This window comes from Micropterus salmoides, unplaced genomic scaffold, assembly GCF_014851395.1.
Source record: "Micropterus salmoides isolate LMB-PRFRI ecotype aquatic unplaced genomic scaffold, ASM1485139v1 Ms_hic_scaffold_8, whole genome shotgun sequence".
Classification (NCBI taxonomy): domain Eukaryota; kingdom Metazoa; phylum Chordata; class Actinopteri; order Centrarchiformes; family Centrarchidae; genus Micropterus; species Micropterus salmoides.
In genome coordinates this window covers 16,707,723-16,723,133 of record NW_024044570.1, presented here as the reverse complement: position 1 = coordinate 16,723,133, position 15,411 = coordinate 16,707,723, and the positions used below count along the sequence as shown (strand labels likewise).

The window sequence follows — 15,411 nt, the reverse complement described above, 5'->3', positions numbered from 1 at the left end:
TCGCTTTCTGAGAGTTAGATGAGAAGCCTGGTCCTACATTTTTACACTTTGGTTTTTGTACAGAATAAATAAACAACAATAACAACATTTTTTTTTTACCTTTGGTCAGAGCCAGGCCAGCTGTTTCCCTGCTAAGCAAAACAGCTCCTGGCTGTAGCTTAATTTTTAGCAGATATTAAGAGTAGTATTGATCTTCACATTTAACTCTCAGCAAGAAAGCAAATAAGTGTATTTCTCAAATGGTCTAACTATTGCTTTAAACAGGATTTACAGCTATGCGAAGCTCTAATAATGGAAAGTATCCCTTGCGGGCAAAGCTAATTGAGACAATTTTTCTCAAGAGTATCAGAGTTTTCAGAGTGTTAAAGTTTTTAATAAATAATAACTAAATCATTTTTTGTTGCTCATTTAGTCATGAATATTTACTGACATAGGGCTATATGTAGCTTTCAGGGGCTTTAATTCAGAAAAAAATGGGGATCCTCTTTTTAAGCAGTGTGACAAAATGTAAAGAAAAAATATGAAATAAACAACAATAAGAATTACAACAGTAGCTGGGTGGATATAGCACAGACCCTCAAACAGAAAGGTTTCGTTCCAGTGGGGGTTGAGGTTCTTCCTCTTGATCTTGGTCTCCAGCTTGTGCTTCTTGTCAGGCAGCAGGTAGATTTTGACGAAGGGGTCAGATGTCCCGGAGAAGTCCTTGGCCGGGAGCTCCTGGCCCCTGAGAACTTTGACGGTGAGGGTTGTGTTCTGGAAGCTATAGCCTATGCTGAACTGGATCCGGCCCAGCTTCTCACTGATAGGCCCTTCACCGTCATCATCCTCCGAACCTGGAGACAGCTGCAGGGCCACAAATGCAGTCAAATAAATATAAACACATGCAGCAGCAGCAGCCATTCAGATGAAAAGTTCTGTCCAAAAGCACACAGTTTCTCTGCCACAAGCAAGTGCACGCAAACCTTGGCAGAGAAAAGCTGTGAGGGGAGGAGATTTTAGAGCTGCATTTCTATCACGGCATACTCAAGCAGCTGCTCAAAGGCAGAGATTGGTCTGACATTAAGAAGACTGAGAGAGTTTTATTTCCTTTCTAATGTTCTTAAGAGGCAGGAGGTGCTCAGATTGAAGATAGAGGAGCTTTAGACCACCGTTCTCTCTCACAGCCGCTCTGACTGCTATATCACTGCTGTGCACTAAAAGGCCACTATCTAATAGACAGCAGTGGACAGAGTGGGAAAGAGAGAGTGAGAGACAAATTGTAAGAGTAGGAGAGAGAGAGATAGAGCGCATTGCATGAGGGGCATGGAGTGAATGGAAGCACAGCTCAAGGTTGGCTGTTTATGTTCGCTTCTTTTCTCCCCATGGCTCCACCTTCGGTTTCTGTCCTATTTTTTTGCTCTCTCTAACAATAGCATAGATTGGAATAAAGCGTTTGAGACAACCAGAAGTTATTACTGTAATAAGACCACTTTGTGCAAGAGCCTTCATTGACACTTTTTTGTCTGGTATACATGCAAACTCTCTCTCTCTCGGAGCATTACCTGAAATTGTTGATTTCAGTGCTTTAGGCCAGAGCTTCAATTTCAAAGTGACAAAGACTCACTCACTCAGAATTTGTCATATAAGGGTTTTAGAAATGACAGGTAGAGCAAGCATGAAATATCCCAAGTGTAATTTATCAAACAGTATAAGTCACCTTGGGCGGCTTGCCTTGCTTGATTGCTATTGTAGAAACTGCCTTACCACGTGCAGCTTTAAACCAACCTGTGCATGGAGGATGACTCTGCAACACTAATCCTACTTGATGACTAAAAATGTAGTGGTCAAAAGTATGTAGACACCCGCATATTACACACATTATTACACATATACAATATGTGACAATTTCATTACAAACCCAGGGACATCGATGTGATTCCTCCACTCTAGTTTTAGACTTCCCAAATGATTTTGGACCCTGGCTGAAAGGGTTTGCTTCCATTCAGCCAAAAAACTATTAATGATGTCGGGAACTGATTTTGGCTGATAACACCTGGCTCACAGTTGGTGTTCTGATTCATCACCAAAAGTGTTCAATGGGCTTGATGTAAGGACTCTGTGCAGGCCATTCAAGCTCCTCCACACCAAACTGGAGCTGTCATGTCAAGGTCAGTTTACTCATCATGAGGAGTACTAAGTCTGAGAAAATAACAGCTTGGAGAGCTCAACTTGTCTCTTGTGAGTGCCCCAATTTCATGGGAAGAAATTCAAGACATTGCTTCACTCTGGCGAAATTCTATGTTTTTCATACTGTCAACAAATCCCATGAAAAAACAAAAATTAACAATGAATTGTTTTGTGTAGTCAAAGTTTGATAGATGTTCCTCTGTGTCACAGAGCTCAAAAACTACTCAAATGTATTGTTGCACTGGGTGATATGCTCCTTCAATAAAATGAACGTGGTCACTTTTGTTTATTTTGAGTCAATCTGATATACATTTTACTGGTACCATAATTACCAACTAGTGCATAGTCATCCGCAGCCAAAAATAGTCCCAAACATATTCACTATTTACTCCTGTTTAATTAACATTAGCTAAGATCTACAATGCCCAGTTGTATTAGGAAATAACTTACGTCTTCAGCAGGAATAAATGGGCTTGGGGCTTATTGCCACAGACAGGGGAGTCAAAAGCATTAAGAGACAGGCTATCTCAATGTTGTATTTTTGGCTTTTAATGGGATATGTTGACAGGATAATATGGAATGAAACTTACTATAATAATTTGAACTACAGCTGAGAGGGGTGTCCACAGACTTTAAGCAAAATAATACAGATCGAGATTCATCAGCATAGGTAATTGCAGGATGGATGTGGTGGGAAAGAGGGTCTTACCATCACCATGTCTCCAGTGAGAGAGTTGGCCAGGTCAGTTACGGAGGAGTGGCCATCAGCATCAGGGGGCTGGCCCTTGGGGCTGTTAGCTGGCTTGTTGCCCCTGTAAGCAAAAACGCAGGTTGACCCAGAGGGAAAATGGCGAGGACATGTGCTGAGAAGCTAACTCGTCTCCAGAAAGAGAGAATGTCTGAGCACACAGGGAGTCCAACCTCCACCTGTTTGGCGCTTGAAAACTGCCTATCTAAAATGACCAATTGAGTCCAAGTTTGCGTTGGATAGATGTCACTTCAAAGTAGATGTGCTTTGTCTAGCTATCATGAGCGAAGCCAAATGAAATCTGCCAAAGATTCCACAGATTAACGGCGGGAGCTAGAACTGAGGACATTTGATGTGGTGTTTGATGAAACTTGGAATCTGAGATGACTATACATATGTCCAGTGTGGCAAACATCCATATCTCTAACAAGAAAGTTACCTCCACCAAGTAAACAAACACATTTTCAGACAGAACACAAAATAGAACTACTAAATTGAAAATGATCTCCAATCCATAGAATTCATAACGAGACAAATACGTATAATGACATGTATAGCAACATGACGTCACTATATACACGATAGACAGACATGTATAGCAACATGTAGAGGACCAGACATTTCACAGGACAGATGTTGAACATTTGTGTGTGTGTGTGTGTGTGTGTGTGTGTGTGTGTGTTTAAATCTCTCAGATAATAAGAATCTGCATCAACAACACAAAATATTATTAAAAACATAAAAGAGAGAGCTGAGATCTCCCATGGCAGAGCTGGTACTTAGGTACAAACGTTAATAGTTGTTATGTTTAGTTCCTTCACACTAGGAACATAACGTTAAAGTGGGACAAACATTCCGGGAGAAAAACCTCTATGTTCATACATCATGAAAACAAGAAGAATCACAAAGTTTAAAGGAAAATAAACAGTAAAGAAGATAAAAAATAATAATTAAGAGAATAAATACTATGAGATTAAAGAAAGAATGAGGACAGATAGAATAAGAAAGAGCCAAATGCGAAAGTCCTGGCCAATGCAATGTGACACATTGGACATACAGCAGTCCATAGATGACTGGTCAAGGCACATGGAGCGGCTGAACACTGAAACACTGTTAGGCAATAAACAAACAGTAAATAGAGAAGAAAAACAAGAACTGAAACTCAGAGAAAAGAAATGAGGAGACGCAGAGAGGATGCTGAAGTTGCAGACACACAAACAGGACAGAAATCATAAAGACTGTAGATAAGATATAAGGTTCAACAAGGAATGTAAGAAATAGAAAAGCAAGCTGAAAATTATTTATCTGTATTAGAAGAGATAGCAAGTATTAATAGCATGAACAGTGAGGTTACAAAAAACCAAAACCAAACAGAGAGTGAGATTGTTACAAACACCAGCACATTAGAGAGTAAAAACAGAGCTGTAAGAAAAGATAGGGAATGAAGGAAGGAAAGCCTGGAAACACAAGAGAGGCTTAGTTTGGTCAGTCTGATAAGTATCAAAGAATAAGAGACAAAAAAATAAAGAGCTATGCACACACAATATTTCTAACAGGAGACAAAGGGGTGAACATGCTAAAAAGGGAGAAAAAGAGCACAGAGAAGAAAAGAAAAAGACAATAAATACAATTGATCAACAGGAAAAGGAGAGCGAGAACCATAGTTCTGTACGTGGAGAGCTCAAAATTAAAGATAGATGAGATATAGTATGAAAGAGAAATAAGGTGTAGATATACAATACAAAAATATATCATTGAAAACACAAAAAAGGGACAAATAGTAAGAACATAGGAAATGCACATTTAGAGTGTTACAAAGGAGGACATTGGTTGAAATGAAGTAATAACTACAAATTATATAAGTTAACTTTGAATCTAACCTGATTTTCCAACCATTAAGCAACACTCTAAAAGTGTGGAGTGGGGACACAAGGGCCAAAGCACAAACTGGCATCGGCTACATGTGCATATATATTATATGCAAGTAGTTGTCACTCAGAGAGTGAAGACAATGCCTTGGACAGGCAGAAAACAAGGAGCCCACAGAAAGTCTGTCTGTCTGGCCAGCATTCTCTGTCAAGCTTTCCACTGAGAGATTGCATGTTTCATGGGTCATACATATTTTGTTGGACACGCTAAACTGCAAATTTGGATGAGAATTGATGTTGAATGCAGTAATGTGTACATTTTGGCAGAAGACAAGGACAGAACCGGGGGGAAAATATACTGACAAATAGACAGACAGAAAAAGCGAGCAAACAAGACAAGCAAACATACAATCACTTCAACCAGCAAAGGAACCAGAGCGAGACGGGGGGAAGGAGGGATGTTAACCATTTCGAGAAGGGAAGGGAATATTCATCACTTGGTGTTAGTTGTATTAGTTGCCAAGGGAGGTAATTGCATTTTCATGGGCCTGTTTATTTTTTTTTGCACAGATTCTAAACTGCAGGCAATGAGTTTGAGAGGGGAGGAAAAGGCTGGGTAAAACACTAAACCAAGATCTGAGGATCTGTTCAAAAGAGCTCTAAAGCCAGGAGAGAGACTTGTGGTTTTGAAATAAAGCAAGGCACCTCCCTCCTCCTCCACCTCCCAACTATCGATAGGGGAGTGAACGTCTTCAATTATTCATTCTCCTTCATGCTTCATTCAGGGGTTCAGTGCATTCTCAGGTAAGAACTAGTGCAGCCAGGGGAATGGCCTTTCTACCAGCCCTGCTCTACAGCACCTGAGGTGGTCCTCTGCTCCAGCGCTGCCTCCAGGCTGTTTAAACAAAGCGGCTGGGGCTGCAGATTTGTTGCGGAAAATAAGATGCTTTCTCCAGATCATACAGTATATCGTGAATTAAAAAAGGAAGATTGTTTTCGGTTAATTTAATTTCTAAAAAAGCAATATTAATTGTGGCAGATGGTAATACTACAACTGCTACATACTGCCAATGCTTTTTCCGTCTGACCCCTTGGTGGTTGATATGGAAATTGATGCTTTAAAGCCTGCAGTTGTCTACAGTATCCAGTGGGAGGCAGAGCGGACTCGAGTTCAGATCAGATTCTCCCACAGCTAAGGCACAGAAAGTGGGCTGTTGGCATAGCAACGGCTCTAGAAACACAGACCATACATATAGGGGTTTAGGGTGTGTGTCACAAGAGGTTGTTTGGAGTGAGCGCAGGGGAAGGGTGTGTTTAGAGGGGTGCAGCAAACAGGCAAACATACCGAGAACAAAGAAGGTATAGGATATATGACAGGTACGGGTGAGAGCCTCGCAGACACACACATTCACATGAACAGACATATGGAGGCAGGCGGGGCCACTTTGGGTTTCACCGTCCTGTGATACTATCCTTTTTTTTGTTACCTGACCGAGGGCCAGCAGCTCGAAGAGAGGGGAAGGGGGGGAAAGACACTCCACTTCTAGGCTGGAGAGAGACGCGAGAAAGAAAGCCCAACCCAGACCCTCTTTTTTTTTTAATTCCCACCCCTCTGCAAACATGTCACACTCAAACAAACACGCTCGCCCGAGACCATGAAGTGATGCATTTCAATGTCTTATGCTCAATTTCATAGCCACCTACTAGATCTATATTTCTTCAGGGGCCACAGCATACTTCCCAAGATCATACACAGTCAAAACCACAGCAGTGAAGCATGGCGCTGCTTACATAACTCATCATCATCCACATGAAACACATGTACATTCACACTAGAGTCAGCCAGTCATTCCCTGCTGCTTCACTTCTCCAGCTAAGACCACAAATTCTGCTGCGACATATAAATATGGATGCCTTCACCATTAACTAATTACTTCCTGCATGTTGAAACTGGAAATGAGTCTAAAATAGCATCATTTACTGAAATCCCATTTCAGGAAGAAGCAACAAGGGAGGTGCAAAACGCTGCCTTCTGTGTATCTGCTTCTTTCACTGAACTCCAAAAGAAAATAGAAATCCACAAGACTATTCAGCGGGTGCCAAATGCTGATCTTTATAATTGCTGTTTCGTGTCTATTTTAATTAGAAGTCGTATTTCTCATGGTTGTTTTTTAATATACCACTACCTCTAATTTTGGTGGCCAGTGATTACCCTAACTATGATACAGTAAAGCATTGCAAACATGTTTACCTGCAAGTCCAAAGATGACCTTAGTGTCTGCCCTATACAGGCCCCAGTTGAGCCTCCACCTCCTTTTATGGCCTCCTGATACTCTCTGCAATTTAGCATTCATGTCTCAGAGCTCAATTAAAATCATTTCAGCAACATGAAATCATCAAAACGTTTTAAAAGTCCATTAAAACTCCAAACATGAGTCCAAATGTTTTGAATCCCGATTAAAATCCAAGATTGCCTCTGAGGTGGAGGCTGCTGCAGATGTGCCACCTGTTCTGAGGCAGGACACGGGGGTCCCAGGTTAATGCTCCAAATGGCTCATCTCCCCATCCACCATCCATCCATCTGTATGGATGAGATGAGCATGTGTAACAGCATGTACCTGCTGGCTATAGTGCTGGCTTCAGCCCCGCATAACGCATGGATGTGCAGAGTACAATAAGTACTCCCTCCTACTACTCTCATAAAAGGAAGATGGATTTATACCATGAATTTTCTCTCATCCTCCCCTGACATATGGATAGATGGATGTATGAATGTACTGTCCTCCTCCTCCTCTCTCCCTGTAACTTCTTTTTGTTTGCCTTAGTGCTATCCACTTTCCCCCTCTCTTAGTACATAACTCTAAGCATCTTAACATTCCTACTGTGATGTGTGGATGAGCATGGTGGCCACAGGGAGCCAATGCCTTAGGGACAGTCTTAACCGGAGCCCCTGAAGACGCTGCTGATTAGTTGGCCCCGCAAAAGCCCCTGTCACAGGAGGAGCACTGTGTCAGACTAGTGGACCATAGCACAATCAATTTACATATTTATGTACAAACACACATACAGATTATAACATCTGAAAGAATTATAACAGAAGTTTGTGTCTGTCATCTAAGAAAACTCTTTAAGAAGAAAGACCTTTAAACCTTAAAGCTGTCTTCCTATACATGTATGTGACCTCAGAATGACCTAGCATTTCATGATCCTAAACACACATCTTCTACCGCATAAACATTAAACTCCTCCTACTCACACTAATGTGGTTTGGGCACCAACGCTCAGTCATGACGTTAAATAAACACACTATTGATTTACGTGAAAGGTCATAACCACCATACGCTGTCTACGTTTGTCTTTGCCTTTCATTTCAAGTTAAGCAATGTAATAAGCTCATAAATTATGAAGCAATATTATATAGCCCACTTGGCAATTAACAGACACTCAGATGGCGTATCCTGTCTTTGAGGCAGAGAGTATACATCTATATTTGCAAGATGTTTTTTGAAACAAGAAACCACTCCGCTGGCTTACACAAAATGATGTAACATGCATGGATGAATAATTGAAAGACCTCAGGCAAGTGGATTGAATGTTAATGTGGCACAAGCATATATATCCCGCCTCCTCTATCCTGAACCTCCATCCTCATTGGGCCGTTTGCGTGATGCTCAGAGAGAGATCTAGATTCAAAGCTCTCAGGGATTTGTGGCTTCTCTTTATAGGAACACTGGAGGAGAACCTACACTATAGGTTCACTGAATCGCAACAGAATTATGTGAGTGAAGACCAAGAAGGCATCAACGAGCCACTCTAACATGCTCATTAGGCTTTCTAGGATCTACAACCTATGGATGCCTGGCATATAAACAACTGAGGATGTGCGGCCCCAGAAGCGAAGCAACACATCATTTTGCAATCGAAACTGAGTTCCTCTGCTATTTAATCGTGCAACCTTGAAAGCCCTGAAAATGTGTAACCTTGGTCTGAAATCCTCTGTCACTACCATCAACTCTGGTGCACTTCGAACAGTCAGCCAGCTCCTGCCTCACTTCGTAAACAAATGGCCATGCTGAACACTTTCATCCAGCGACCGCACACACAAGGTCAGTGAAGGAGCGTAATGAGAATCACGCACTATAACACCTTCTCATGGCCAGTCTGGGTAACAGTGTGTGTGTTGTCTGGAGTGCCTTCGACTATGGCCTAGCAACAGTGAACTGTTAACACACTGCCGAAGGGTAAATGGAAAGGCCCTCTGTTGTTATTGGTCAAGTACTTTACATACATGTTCCTATTAACAAGACTAATTGTAGTGCAAGGTCAGCAGTATTGCGCTTTCCAGCGGTGGAAGAAGCACTCCTTTACTTTCAAGTATCAATAGAACAATGTAATAATACTCCATAATAAGTAAATGCCCTACATTTAAACTCAGGTTAGGTACAGAAGTCTTATGTAATTAAAGAAATCAAATTAAGTAAAATATATTACATTAGTAGATAGTTAATACTGATGCCCCAATGTGTAAGTAGCATTTTACTGCAGTAGCTTGTGAGCTAGGGATTGTATTAACTACTTAAGACTCATAGACAGATCTGAAAAATGACATGGGAACCCAACTAGATATGGCTTTTTGTAAGAGGTCACAAAAAGTTTGGAAACTAAGGTTAAGGTCTTTAACTATGCATTATATTAAGTATTATTATTAGTTTATTATATATAATCTGAATCTGTACTGTAATTATACTTGTCAAATAAAAAAAAAGTACAGATCTTGAGTTGCCACCACTGGATGTTTCACTAACATAGAGCGCTCTTTGATATCCATCACAAGTGGAGAGGTTTCACTTTTACGTTGGCGTTGATGACATTAATCTTTGAGAGTCACATGAACTATTCACATTAACTTCAGAGGTTTTTTATCTGGATTAAATAATTTGCCTGCGACGTGTTGTTCGGACGATAAACTTAGTTAAAATTCATGGGGTGTAACATGAGTGATGCGGGTCAGGAGTTGAGCGATGGGCACATGAAGGACATGTTTGATGTGAATGCACAGACAGCGATGACGTAGCAATACAAGGGGTGTGGAGAGTGAGCGAAGAATGAAAAGTGGGACTATGTCTCCAGCTCGAGGCAGGCTTGAGAGTCTTGTTTAGAATGAGCAATATGCCAAGAGCGTGATTGATTAAATCATGGTCAGACATCTGTGAAGTCAGCACTAATGCTACGGGGAATTATATACTCCCAGCAAGCTTACACCTTGCATTGCAAATATACTGTGGACGTATAATGTTTATTTGAGCCTCTAAATTTAGCATCCAATTAAAGTGTGGTTAAATAATTTATTATACATTTGAATTTGTAATCTATCATGAAACAAACAAATAATAATAAGTGGCTCAAGTGGTTCGCGGCTCAGGATAGGGACACACAGGAGCTCACTAAACGGCCAAGACATTCCCGGTTCTCTATTGTTCACAGACTGTAAGCTGCCAGTCATTCTGTTTTGACTGAAAGAAATTAAATGAACCTCAGGTTAATCTAGAAAATGCCACAATGCTCTCAATCACCATTAATCGAGGTGAGTCCTGCTGGCCATGTGTTAGACTGAGCATCCTGCGATTCCTGCTTGCTGTTTAGTCTATTAGTGGATTTCACAACCCATTTAAGGAGGTTTACAGGTGAACACATAAGCTGGAAAAGCCAGATGTAATGTGCACAGCAAATTAGACACAAAATTTAACTCTGTGCGTCTGTTGGGTTTCACACTAATCCTGAACATTGGAGATAGTTTTGATGCTCACAAACGTGATATTCTTACTCAAAGAATGCTTTCAAGCTTGTTTGTAACTCCATGATGTACCATGTTGATTCAGGGAGAAGGCCACAGGATGCTTGGGGGCAAGAGACTACAATGAGGCAGACAAACCAAAGAGGCGACAATTTTTCACCAGTTGTTGATGTAGCGTAGCTCAAAAGGCAAATGTTTAATGATAAATAATAGTGCTTATTAGTTCAGGGAAGATAATTGCTATCATGCTGAAGACACAAGAGGCCCTGCAAGTTGCACATCCCACATGTGCAGCTCCATCCTGCAGCTGTGCAGTCAGATAAGAAAACAGTTACCATCTGTGTTGTAATAGAGCCCTAGTTTTAAATCATGTGTCAAATTGATGAAACACTTGTGAATGAGGAATAATTGGTGTGACGAGTAAATCAGAATTCGTTCACCCGCCTCTGCCATTTTGTTTTAAGGTGTGCGTCATATTGTGTATCTCCAAATTGTCCCCAATTTGTCACAGACTCAAAGTGAGGTTAAAACGACCTAATTGGACTGCAGAGGAAATTGAGTGTGTCGCATCTGCCTAGGGCTGGACCAAACGCAGGATTTAACTCAGGCTCTGGGGTGTTACATGCTGGCGCAAATAATCAAAACCACCACCCATGGCCGAAAATGAACAACACAAGCACTGTATGGTTTGAGCTGTCTGTTTCACATGACATAGCCACGGTGTCAGCCATTTGTTAGTCTTAAACTGTTCCACAAAAACATTGGTCCAATTCCTAAACAGAATGCAAAACTAATTATTTTGGGAAACAGGGAGATGCGAGCTTGAGTGGTGCATCCTTATAGACAAGTGGAAATATTTTGGCTTCTAGTGTGTAAGATGGCTGGCAAGGAAAAGGTTTATTTTTAGCAGCATGTTTATGTAAGTGACTACCATGTTGTGGAATAATGAGGAGGCTCTCTGGGCCCTCGGTGGAGCTACAGAGACGGGACTCTCAGAGCAGCAGAGGGTGATTGAAGGAAGCTAATGAGCAGGAGGGGAAAAAGAACACAGGAGTAGAAAGGACTGGGATAATAAAAGCATGGAAATGCAAAGGAAATACAACAATTACCAATGGGAGGTTTCTGTAAGGCAGGAGTGAAAAGACAAACAAACAGTGGAGGAAAATGTCTTTGTGATGGGAGAGATAATTATCATGGTCAGGAAAAAAAGACCACTGGCATGAGAACACACTGTTTTATTTGATTTGCTGAAATGTTATCATTAAAAGTGGGAAAAAAAGTACTGGTGAGCATTTCACTGCTGAGATTTATGAGCTCATTACTGCTTTACAGTTAACATCCACATTGCTTTATCTCTTTACTCATCTCAGCATTATTGAATTTTTTTTAAACATTTGGTTTATGTCAGCTCTCATTTTTATTTCTGTAACAGAGTGTCAGGCTCTGGTGCTATTTCAGGTGCAGATCTGTGGCACAATGCACTTAAGTGCAGTGACTCACGAAAAGCACTGCAAAACAAAACTACTCTCCTCTAACTCGATTCTGAAATCATCTCTTGTTTTTCCTCAATATCATATCCTTTATGTCCTTTCATTTGCCCTCCATTCTCTCACATACAACAACCACTCTCGCACATTATCCGGTACCTCTTCTCAGGAGGGGGCTCCTGATTGGCTGGTGGTGCTGCCTGAGCTGTTTCCTGCAGGTCAGGGATATTGGCAAAGTCATCTTGCTCTGCCACACCAATGGCCAAAGCCAGGACCACCATCTTCCCTTCACTGGCTCCCCATAAAAAAAAATACGATAACAGAGATAGATAGAGAGGCGAGAAAAGAGACCAGATGCAAAGGATAGGGAAATCGGACATAAAGAAGGTGTGGTGCAGGGGGAGAGAAGAAAAGAGAGGTCATTTCAGGTGACAGCGGGCACAGAAAGAAGAGAGGCGGCGGGACAATAAGAGAGTAAACAGAGGAAGCAGTAACAGAGAAAATGGTCATAAAGAGATAAACACCCCAGCAGTAAGCACTTTGTCCAGGGAAGGATATTAAGAAGATACCTTAAACTGAAAGGCCAAATTAATAATAATTGAATGATATTAATGAATTGGTGCTGACAACAAGTGCAGGCTGTGTTCACATCATACAGACAACTAATAATTAAGTTAACTGGTGATGATTAGTTAATGGTTGTTAATAGATGTGATATTCAGCAGCTTGCACATCAGCTTCCGCACATTTAAAGTGTACGCCTGTTTGCACGCACACACACAAACCACGCCAACCCACCCCACACACACACAGTAATTTATCTAGTTATTTAACCTGCCTTCTGCTTTCCCTCCAGACTCACCTTTCCCATCGAACATGCCTGCCGTCTTTCTCCAGAGTTAAGATTTAATTAAGCCTCATTACGAAGATCTGGACTAATTGTTTCTATTTGAGTGACACGGTGTCTTGAGGTGCTTGGTGTGTGTCACCGTTTTCTGGGTCACTGCTCTCTCACTCTCCGTGCTGCACTCTTCTCCTCTATTTCATCTCCGTTTTTCTGCTACACTTGATCACCAAATCCCCTTCCCCCCCTCATCCCTATCCCCTACTCTTAATTCTCTGCCTCCTCATCACTGCCTCCTTCTTGTCACACACACCCACGGTTCTATAGCTTAAGCCTCTGACTGCGTTACAATACCTCCGCTAAGAAAATACAGTGCTGCCAAGCTGTGGAAAGATATCACCTAAATTTCACAATTTCATCTTTCTTACACTTACTCTTAAAACCTTGTCTTGCAGCACTATAAAGGACTGTTTAATAATCCATGCTATACGTCTATGCCAGTTCCCAAGCTTTTATATCTGACCTATTCCCACAGCTATTTTAGACAAATTCAAGTACCCCGTCACCAACACAACGCCATAAATGTGTCCATTTGCAGGAATTTTAATTGCATTATTTATTTCAAACATTTATTCATAACTTTTAACTATCTCAACATTATATGCAGTACTTTTTGTCCCAGTGCTGTCTTCAGCCACATCTCCACTTTCCCAGGCCCCTTCAGCGCTATACCACCAGATGCCCTCAAGAATTTTCTCCTGCACATTCCTCTCACGAGTTCCCCACCCATCTTCTCACCTGCACCCCATACCCTCATCAGCCACTCTCTCTCTCTCAACATATATATATATATATATATATATATGTATTTGCCAGTTTTTGTACTGTCTCTGGTTTGGACCCTTGCCCGCCTCATGGTCCTGTAAACCTTGAACCTTATTTTGTAAACAAATCATCACCACCACCACCCTGTTTCCTTGGGCCGGAATCTGGGTCCTTCCCTTGGGATAATTGTAGGTTGAAAAAACTACAATTATTTCATCCTTTTATCCATAACTAACAATTTCAACGGTTATCCATTACTTAGCTTATTATTTTAACTGATTGTCCAAGTCTTTTAGCTTTTCACACAGTGTTCATGTGTTATACCTGACACCATATAAATACATTTATTGACCTAATCTTAATCTAATCAATAGGGGTGAGGGAAAAAATTGATACAGCATAGTATCGTGATATTTGCCATGGCAATACTGTATCGATACACGGATGCCAAGTATATTTTATTATATAAATTGCAGATGGGAGTTTTAACTTTTTAGTACTAGAATAATAAAATCTATTGCTTTTTTAGTCCACTAGAAAACTTAATAGGACCAAACAGAGAAATGTATCTTTTTAGATAAACAGATGTTAACAAAGTTTGACTTTAGGGACCTAATTGGAAGTTGGAAAAAGGTAATAAATTGCAATATATCTCAATATATTTAAAATCGCAATAAAATCGAATCGCAACATAAATATCGAGATAATATCGTATCGTGGGGCCTCTGGTGATTCTGAGCTAATCTTTCCACATATCCCTCACAACTACCCTGTTTAGGAGTCACTGGTCTATACAATATAATGCTAAAACATTATATGGTATGATGCTTGTACTGATGCTATAACAGTTATCTTCTCCCATCACCTTTAAGTATGACCATTTACACTCAAGAGTATTAAAACACTACAATCAATGCAGTGAACATTAAAGAAGCGTAGGCAAGTGAGGGAACAGACATTAATGACACTAGGATAAATTATTGATTTTAAGCCAAAAAGCATGAAGACTAATCACCCAAGACATTAACTTGGTCAAATGGCTCTAAAGGCTAGAAGTGTGTCAGTCACATCAACACATTCCCTGAGCAATGATTCACCCAGATAGGGAATCTCGCCAAGATTAAAATTAACTGGCTTGAACAATGGGTCATGTCTATTACTGGGCCGCTCTGTCATCAATCATATGACATGTTGCTGTTGCAGAGAAGGAAATAAAACAATGACCTCAATCTCACATTTACAATGATGAGTCTTTATAGTTGACTATTATGGGCAATACACCCAATGACCTTGGTGGTGTGGCATGTGCTACATCGCTAATGCTCAGTTAGCCGGTGGCGTGAGTTCAGCTGTATTGTTCTCAAATGCCCGGAGAAGCTTTGACGCAGATAAAAAAGAAACAGCATATGGGGAAAAGCTACTGTAATATGGATTCACTGCAAAGGGACATTAAACACATATAGTACATTGGTAGAGTCCTTCCTTGTCCCTTCATCACCCCCCTCTCTCCCACATCCAACCTCCACCTCTGGCCTGAAGTAACAATATGTTGCAGAAGTAATGGTGCTGGTGACAGAAGATCAATGCTTCAGGGTTAACACAAATCTACACACAGCTGCTTAACCCTTGTTCTGTTCTCATGCTGTTGCTTTACTGTGACACGTGGACTGTGATGTACA

At 40.9% G+C, this 15,411-nt stretch overlaps 1 protein-coding gene across 4 annotated transcripts in view; it reads right to left on the bottom strand.

Annotated features, from left to right (window-relative positions):
* syt7a (synaptotagmin VIIa) overlaps positions 1-15,411 on the bottom strand; it is a 79,052-nt gene that overhangs the window by 13,425 nt on the left and 50,216 nt on the right. For 3 of the 4 annotated variants that reach the window (XM_038706451.1, XM_038706452.1, XM_038706450.1), the window contains 2 exons: positions 2,876-2,978; positions 576-843 (listed from right to left, as the gene is read on the bottom strand). In XM_038706451.1, coding sequence (XP_038562379.1) covers positions 576-843; positions 2,876-2,978 — 371 coding nt within the window. Of the gene's footprint in view, positions 1-575; positions 844-2,875; positions 2,979-12,222; positions 12,355-15,411 lie in introns of all 4 variants that reach the window. The other variant, XM_038706449.1, reaches the window with a different exon arrangement.